Source organism: Lycium barbarum, chromosome 1, assembly GCF_019175385.1.
Source record: "Lycium barbarum isolate Lr01 chromosome 1, ASM1917538v2, whole genome shotgun sequence".
Classification (NCBI taxonomy): Eukaryota; Viridiplantae; Streptophyta; class Magnoliopsida; order Solanales; family Solanaceae; genus Lycium; species Lycium barbarum.
In genome coordinates, this window is record NC_083337.1 from 11,216,948 (window position 1) to 11,226,365 (window position 9,418).

Genomic DNA, 9,418 nt, shown 5'->3' on the forward strand with positions numbered 1-9,418 from the left:
AGGACTGAAGCTAAGTCCAACAGATTTGTAGTTGTTGCAACATATGGTATACTTGTTGCAACAAGTGTATCACTTGTTGCAACAACTATAAATCCGTTGGACATCTTCTACAAACAGAACCAAAGACTGAAGCTAAGTCCAATAGATTTGTAGTTGTTGCAACATATTATATACTTGTTGAAACAAGTGTATAACTTGTTGCAACAACTAAAAATCTGTTGGATATCTTCTACAATACAGAACAAAAAAACTGAAGCTATATCCAACACATTTGTAGTTGTTGACACATATTGTATACTTGTTGCAACAAGTGTATAACTTGTTGCAAAAACGAAAAATCTGTTGGATATCTTTTACAAACAGAACCAAAAAACTGAAGCTATGTCCAACAGATTTGTAGTTGTTACAACATATTATCTACTTGTTGGCACAAGTGTAGAAATTGTTGCAACAACTAAAAATTTGTTGGACATAGCTTCTATAAATAGAACCAGATAAATACTAGGACAAGAATAAAAAAACCATCTATTGGATATCCACTCCTAAACGCTGAACCATACCAGGAAAACAGCAGAAAAAAACCATTTATTTCACTACAAACACACAACAACAACAACAACAACAACAACAACAACAACAACAATAAAAACAACAATAACAACAATAACAACAACAAGATGAATTTTATCCAAGCTTTTCCTAAACACTTAACCAAACCAAAACAACAAACATCTACTTCCAAGACAACAACCAAATCGTCTACTACAGACACACAATCATACAAGTTAAACAAAACACACCAAATGTATGTGCAATAATTGTTTATCCTTTCTTTTCCTAAACCATACCATAACAGGACAACACCAACACCAACATCAACATCAACACCAACATCAACATCAACACCAACACCAACACTAACACCAACACCAACAACAGTATTTCACTACAAATACACTAAATAGAGGTTTTAAAAGCAAGCAACCTCAGCAACTGTCTGCAACTGTCAAACAAGTGCTGAAGTTGCTGCATCAACTTACTCATTTGTTCGAAAAAGTCAACAAGATTGCAAGCCATTTTTCGAAATCTTAAGGAGAACAAGAACAAAAACATCACAAAAAATCATAATTTGAGAACAATGTACGCTATTTACAAACGCAAAAACCCCCAACAAGTCAAACAAATACCCTAAATAAGGGTTTCTCGAACAAGGAACAACAAAATAAACAACATTGAAGACAAACCCATGTTCTTCTTTTTTTTCTACAACCAAAATCATCAATTTTTACCAAATAACTTTTGGAACAAGTGAAACAAAAAATTTACCTTGATAAAAGAAGAAGCAGCAGCAGCGGCACCTATAGACGAGGGTAAAGAAGAAGATGACAAGAAAAGAGGAGAGATGAGAGACGTCCAAGTGAAGGAGATTAATTGTTGCTTGGGAGTTTTGATTTTGAAATATGGAAGAAGTGCGAGGGAGTTGTGGGGATGAACGGTTTTGGATGTTTTGAATATTGGGTGGGTGTTTTAGTATAATGGGTGGGTGTTTTGGGTTTTTTTGTAGTTTGTAAAAGATTAAGAAGTTTTAAAAATTACATTTTGAACCCCAATCTTCTTAATCCCAAATTTAATTGGGTTTTGATGTGGGGTGGGCCCTACACGTCACCTTTAGTAATTTCAAGACTTTTTAGTCACCTAGAGTTAATTCTTCGAAATACAGTGGTAGCTTCAAACAAACAAAACCCAACAGTAACTCCATCGTCAAAACCCATCAAAACTAAAACCCTGCTACCAAATCCAACCTAGAATCAACACCAAGCACAGACATTGACCATGAATCTCTCATCAGATTCATTCTTAACAACCCTGAAACCATAAAGGCCATTCAATCAAACTATGCTCTGCAAAAACAAAAATCACAGAAAAAAGGCCAACAGAAACTGATACCGCACCTAATGCTCAAGATGAAGAATCCCAACAAAAAAAGGCCAACAGCCCAAAAATCACAGAAACTGAGAACAACCATGAAGCAATCCAAGAGAAAGATAAACCATGGTAAGCTCAAACTATGACACACAATCTCCCAAAAAAATAACACCAGTCCAAAGTACCTCAAACCAGGCAGAAGATGCAAGCCTCAAAAATCCAAATGAACCAAAAGAACAAAATACCAAAAATCCCAAGCCTACTACCTCAAAAAATAACAACTTTGGACCTTCAAAGCCTAAATTCTCAGCAGTTGTTGGGACCACTTTGGTTGAGCAGGAACCAAAGCAATCCCAGGTAGAGATTAAACATGGAACACACCTTGGTAAACCTGCGGTTTTTTTCAATGCACGGGAAAAAGATTGTAAATGGACCATTGTTGCCAAATTTGTCAAAGGAAAACCTACCATGGACGAACTAAGAAAACTGCTTGCTAGTCAAATTGAGTTGAAGGCTAATGTTAAGGTGGCTTTTTTTGACTATAAGACTGTTTATCTGGATTTCTATAATGAAATTGACTACAACCATGTCTATTTCAAACCATTTTTAACTCTTGGAGCTTATACTTTGAAAGTCATGAAGTGGTCCCCTGATTTTAAAGCCGAGCAAGAAACTTCTATAGTCCCAGTTTGGATACTTGTTCACAAGCTTCCTTGGCATCTGTTTCGATGGGACATTTTATCAAGGTTAGTTCAGTCTGTTGGCACAACTATTGCACCTGATCAAGCAATATTTTCTAAATCTAGAGGGAATGTTGCTAAAATCAAGGTTGAGATAGATTTGCTTAAGGAAAAGCAAGATGAAATTTGGTTAGGTTTCAAAACACAGGATGGAACAGAAGATGGGGAATGGCTCAAAATTGAGTATGAAGGGGATCCCAGCTACTGTAAACACTGTAAACTTCAAGGGCATATTGAAGCTGACTGTAGAAACAAAAAACCAAATATGAAATTCATCAATAACAAAATTGAAGAGCAGAACAAACAAGAGGTGAATCAGGTAGATGAGGATGGGTTCACAGAACTCACAAGGAGGGGTAATAGAAGACAAAGAAGTAAAGCTATTACCACTAATGAACCTGAGCCAAATCAGCAAAATAGAAAGATTTTGAAGGAGGTCCCAGGCAAAGGAAAAGGCAAGATAGATCAAAAAAATTCCAAACCTTTGGAAGAAAGTAATACAGGCAAACAACATCAACCACAAAATGGTCATGCTGATCAACAAAAGACAAAGAGCAAGAAGAACAAGCAGAAGAAGAAAGTTCAATGGGAAGATCAAATGGTAAATAGGGAGGAAACAGTAGAATCCAACCTTGTAAATCAGAATGACAAGTGTGATGAAATCCAAACCAGTTATTGCTCTGAGCAAAGCACTGTCAAAATCACAAAAAACCATCAAAACCATGAACCAGTTACTATTGCAAAACAAAATCAGTCCAACACTATCAAAAATCAAACCAACACCCAAAAAAACAAAACCAATCCCTAAAAAACCAAACCACCTGATCCCATACCTCCTACACCACATCAATCTCAGCCAAACCTAAAACAAGAAGACATAAATTCTGAAACAGAATTTGATGAGAAGGAAGAAGAGAGTACTGAAGAGGAGGAAGAAGATTCCAATGATGAAGACTATGAAAGTGTTGAGCAATATTCTACATCTAGTGATGAAGAAGCTGAAAAACTAATTCAAGTCTTCAACTCAAAACAAACGAATCATCCATATGTCACCAAAGCTTTTGATGAAGTAGCAGATCATTTGAGTTTGTCCCCTAGAGGCATTAGAGGAGGAAGAGCAATGAGGGGCAACAGAGGGGGCAAACTAATACTGTGACCAGAGCACAATCCAAGTCATCATCATCCATCCAGTTTTAATGATTGAGTTCTTATATTGGAATGTGAAAGGTATCAGGTCTCAGGGGGCTTATGACAGACTCAAACAAATCAAAAGAAGACACACACTTGCCTTTATGGCATTCGCAGAACCTTTTTGTAGAAGATCCAAGTTGAACAGGTTCCAAATGAAACTTGGATATCAGAAATCTTATTCAAATTACAACAACAAAATATGGAGTTTTTGGGATCATATTTTTGATGGAACAATCTTACAGGACACTGATCAGCAGGTCACCATTTGCTTTACAAATCAAGATGAGGTTTTTGTAATAACATTGGTCTATGCCAAGTGTAAAAGTCACTTGAGAGACATCCTATGGGATGATTTGAAAGGGATTGCTAGTAACTTAAATCTGCCATGGATGGTTTTAGGAGATTTCAACTACATTTTGGCACCAGAAGAAAAAAAGGGAGGGAAGCCTCATGCAATGTCTAAAAGCATAACATTCCTAAGTTGTATCATGGATTGTTCTTTGATAGATGCTGACTACCTAAGCTCTACTTTTACATGGTGTAATGGTAGAGGTAGAAAGGATAGGGTATGGGAAAGATTGGACAGAGCTTTTACTAACTTGGAGTGGAACCAAAAGTTCACTCACACCTCAGTTACACACTTGGTCAGGATTGGGTCAGACCATTCACCATTGCTCATTAACATTGATGTTTTACATCGAAACTTCAGAAGCTATTTCAGATTTCTTGAATTCTGGATTGAAGAACCAGGATTTCAGGAAGTTGTGAAACAATCCTGGTCAGAAAAAGTGACTGGAAATCCTATATGGAAATTCCATATGACGCTGAAAAACACTTGTAAAAAACTTTCTTGGTGGTCTAAGAATTGTGGTGGTAACATTTTTGAAATCACTAAAAGAATGGAAGGCAAGTTGGCTGAATTAGAGGATAATTGCATTCAGGATAACTCTGATGAGAACAGATCTGCTTATAACTGTGCAAATGCACAGTTGATTCTACATACCAAGAAAGAGGAATCCTTTTGGAAACAAAAAGCAAGCATGCAATGGTTTAAAGAATGTGATTTAAACACAAGATTCTTCCATACTTTAGTGAAAACAAAGAGAAGAAGACTCAGTATTAAGAGGATCATGGATCATACCAATAACTGGGTGGAAGGAGATGAAGCAATTGGTGAAGAAGCTAGAAAATATTTTGAGAAGCAATTTACTAAAGATGATTTTCCCAAGGACTTCAGCATTTTACAATTACTACCTAAAGTAATTACTGATGAAGATAACCAAAGATTGTGTATTATGCCAACAGTACAGGAGATCAAGGATGTTGTTTTCAATCTTAGCCCTGACAGCTCACCTGGTCCTGATGGCATATCAGGAGTCTTCTATCAAAAATGTTGGGACATCATAGCAGAAGATTTAACTAACATGGTTTGCTACTTTTTTGCAGGTAATGATCTACCAAGATCTTTTACTCACACTTGTCTCACCTTACTGCCTAAAGTCAACAATCCTCAAAAGTTCACTGAAATAAGGCATATCAGTCTTAGCAATTTTAGTGCTAAGATTATTTCCAAATTGTTGAATACTAGGATTTCCACTCTCATTCATAAGGTGGTTTTCACAAAATGAAGCAGGTTTTTTTTTTTTTTAAAAGGAAGGTCTATCACAGACAATGCTGTGTGATAAGAAGGTGTCACCAAAGCTTAAAGACAAGTTCTACAAAGTGGTAGTGAGACCGACTTTGTTGTACAGGGCGGAGTGCTGGGCAGTCAAGAACTCGCACGTCCAGAAGATGAAAGTTGCAGAAATGAAAATGTTGCGATGGATGTGTGGGCACACCAGGCGAGATAGGATTAGGAATGAAGATATCTGAGATAAGGTGGGAGTGGCATCAGTGGAGGACAAGATGCGGGAAGCGCGGCTGAGATGGTTTGGGCATGTAAGGAAGAGAGACACAGATGCCTCAGTGCGGAGGTGTGAAAAGTTGGCTATGGACGGTTTCAGAAGAGGTAGACGTAGGCCGAAGAAGTATTGGGGAGAGGTGCTTAGACAGGACATGGCGCAGTTCCAGCTTACCGAGGACATAACCTTAGATAGCAGGCTATGGAGGACTCAGATTAGGGTAGAAGGCTAGTATCCCGTCGTACTAGTAGTCGCGGTTTTGATCTTCATTTTCTTGTCCTTTGATTCGTGCAACTATATGTTAGTCCGTGTACCACAATTATCGTATTTATCTGTGGTAGCCACTGTTTCTGTTTTCTCATACTGCTTTATCATGGATTTTTCGCTTTCGTTAGTTTCATTTTCGTATTGCTTTGAACTATTCCTGCTTATTTGACCTTTTCTCACCATGTTTTCTCTTGAGCCGAGGGTCTTCCGGAAATAGCCTCTCTATCTTCCGAGATAGAGGTAAGGTCTGCGTACATTTTACCTTCCCCAGACCCCACACTGTGGGATTTCACTGGGTATGTTGTTGTTGTTGTTGTTGTTGTTGTTGTTGTCTATCACAAAAAATATCATCCTAACTCAGGAGATGGTTCATAACATCAAGCAGCCCAATACAAATGGAAATGTAGTCATGAAACTGGATATGGCTAAGGCATTTGACAGAGTGGACTGGGAATATCTATGTGAAGTACTCAAACCATTTGGTTTCTCTACTGAGTGGGTTAACATGATATGGAGAATGATATCCAACAATTAGTATTTTGTCAATATTAATGGAGGCAGATATGGGTTTTTCAAATCAAGAAGAGGAATTAATCAAGGTGATCCTCTCTCTCCATCCCTTTTCATCATAGGTGCTGAACTTATTTCAATCCTAATGGACCAGCTTAAGAAGGAAAGTTCCATACCTTATGCTTGCAGTAAGAACAACCCCCTTATTACTCACTTGAGTTATGAAGATGATACAATTTTATTCTCCTCTGGTGATCCGTTATCCATTATTGCTATGATGAATAAGTTGTATATTTATGAGGCAATTTCTGGGCAACTGGTGAACAAGGATAAATCATGCTTCTTGGTGAATCATACTGCTAATCAGACAGTAATTAATGATATCAAATAGCTCACAGGCTTCAATAACTCAAAGTTCCCTTTTACTTACCTTGGTTGTCCAATATATATTGGAAGGAAGAAGGTAGTTTATTTTGGTGATCTGGTGGCTAAGATAGCGGCTAGACTTCAAGGATGGCAGAGCAACCTACTCTCACATGGGGGAAGGGCAATTCTTGTTAGATCTGTGTTACAAGCCATGCCACTGCACATCATGTCTGTTGTACAGCTTCCCAAAACAACTATCACTCAAATAGAGAGAAAAATCTCTAATTTTTTCTGGAGTGAGATGGAAGGCAAGAAAAAGTTTCACTGGGTGGCAGTGAGACATCTTTGTTATCCCACCGAAAAGGGTGGAATAGGTTTTAGATCACTTGAAGATGTTGGAAAATTTTATGGTGCTAAAACTTGGTGGAATTTCAGAACAAAGGACTCTCTGTGGAGACAGTTCTTTGAAGCTAAATATTGTTCAAGAGCACATCCAGTTGGAAAAAAAATGGAGTGCTGGACAATCACATACATGGAAGAGAATGCTTGAGGCTAGAAAAGAATGTGAGTAGCATATAATTTGGAAAGTAGTCAAAGGTAATCTATCTGTTTGGTGGGACAACTGGGTGGGTAATGGACCTTTGGCACACTTGCTTCCTCAATCACATAGATCAAATAAGCTCAAAGTCTCTGAATTTATGATTGGTGATCATTGGAATGTTGCTAAATTACAGGAAGAGCTCCCTCATAATCTTGTGACAGAGATTACAAGTATAGAGATCTATGAAAATAAAAAGGACTTTCCAATTTGGAAACCTAGTCATAATGGACTCTTTACTAGTAAATCCGCATGGACATTGCTTAGGAAAAAGAAAGGTTGTACTTTTACTGCCAACATGATTTGGCATCCTAAAATACCTTTCAAAATTTCCTTCTTTATGACAAGGATGTTGGCAAACAAGTTACCAACAGATGCTGCCCTTCAAAGATTCAGAATACAAGGTTCTTCAAGATGCAACTGCTGCTCCAATGGACACAGAGAAAACAATGATCATTTATTCAGAAAAGGGGAGCTTGCTGATGAAGTGTGGTGCTACTTTTCAGGAGTTAGTGGTATTCGAATTCAACAATGCAACATTAGATGTACCTTGATGAAATGGTGGATGTGTAAGGCTAAAAACAAGGTTCAATCCTTAATTTTACAATGTCTACCATCTATTATTTGTTGGGAGGTTTGGAAAGCTAGATGCAATAGCAGATTTGAAGGCACTAGATGGTCAACCAGAGGGGTGATTAATCAGGTTATCTATTGCAAAGGATGCTAATAACAACACAGTTTCATAGTATTGAGCTAGACAAGCAATGGCATATTGCTTGGGATCAAACTGAAAAACTCAAACACAAAATTGATATTACAATCCTTAAGTGGCAGCTGCCACAACTTGGGAATTTTAAACTCAATACTGATGGTTGTAGTAAAGGAAATCCAAGAAGTTCAGGTGGAGGAGGAATTTTGAGAAATGACAGAGGAATATGCATTCTGGCATACACCTGTTATTTTGGAATTTGTTCTAACAATGTTGTAGAAGCAAAATCTATTCTCATTGGTCTTTAGTGGTGTGTGAGCAATGGTCTCGTGGAATTTGATTCTCTGTTGATCATTGGTATGATTAATGGGAAATACAACACCAGTTGGCAAGTTAGATCAATAATCAACAAGATTCAAGCATTGAAGGAAAATGGAAATTTTAAATTTCAGCACTGCTACAGAGAGATTAATATTATTGCTGATCATTTGGCCAACATGGGAGAAAGCAGCAAACAAAGCACTTTCTTCACAATGGATTCAGTTCTTCCTCAGAGAATTAAAAACATTATGAAGAATGACACTGATGGTACAACTTGTTGTAGATTAAAATCTCAAAACAAAAAAAAATTGATCAATGATTGAGCTTAATCTCATTTTACGGTTTATGTTTGCTTACTTGTTACACCTCGGAAATTTTTGTATGTGTTGCCTTGTGGATAGGCTAATGAGAGCTTATGGTGATTATGAAATCCCTGCGAGGTTAAGTGAAGGATTAGATAGCCTGAGGTTCATACAATAAGATTTTGAAGTTCTATGAATATGTGAAGTTTAGTTCGTTGAAGGGAGTGAAACGTGAGTCGTGTTCGGAAAGGTTCCGCTATAATTGAGCTAATTTTTATGTGGTGATGTTTTAAAGGGCTGATATAGAGCCTATTGTTTGGCTAATGAATTAATATACAAGTGTTAAGAAGGTTCCATAAGGATTGGAGATCGAACGAAACGACGGAAACCATTTCAGGGAAGTGGAGTTATACGACCACTTATACGGTCCGTATAACTTTATACGGTCCGTATAAGGTGTCCGTATAACTCCCAGCAGGGAGTTGATTTGCTGGTTGGTGAACCACGACCACTTATACGGGCCGTACAATACTATACGGACCGCATAAGTGTCCGTGGAAGTCCCGATGGGCTGATTTTCAATGTTT

General features: G+C 37.6%; 1 protein-coding gene across 1 annotated transcript; it reads left to right on the forward strand.

The window, feature by feature from the left end:
* The first annotated feature begins 1,724 nt into the window (after positions 1 to 1,724).
* Positions 1,725 to 5,753, forward strand: LOC132628281 (uncharacterized). Its single transcript, XM_060344095.1, has 2 exons — positions 1,725 to 2,451; positions 5,304 to 5,753. The coding sequence occupies exons 1-2, from the start codon at positions 2,053 to 2,055 to the stop codon at positions 5,385 to 5,387; spliced, it is 483 nt and encodes a 160-aa protein (XP_060200078.1). The 5' UTR covers positions 1,725 to 2,052; the 3' UTR covers positions 5,388 to 5,753.
* Positions 5,754 to 9,418: the final 3,665 nt, after the last annotated feature.

Excerpts from the sequence above, each read along its gene's own strand:
- LOC132628281 (XM_060344095.1), top strand. The coding sequence starts at position 2,053 with ATGGTAAGCTCAAACTATGACACACAATCTCCCAAAAAAATAACACCA. Across the intron at positions 2,452-5,303 it reads AGTTGAAGGCTAATGTTAAG|GTAATGATCTACCAAGATCT; the intron begins GTGGCTTTTTTT and ends ACTTTTTTGCAG.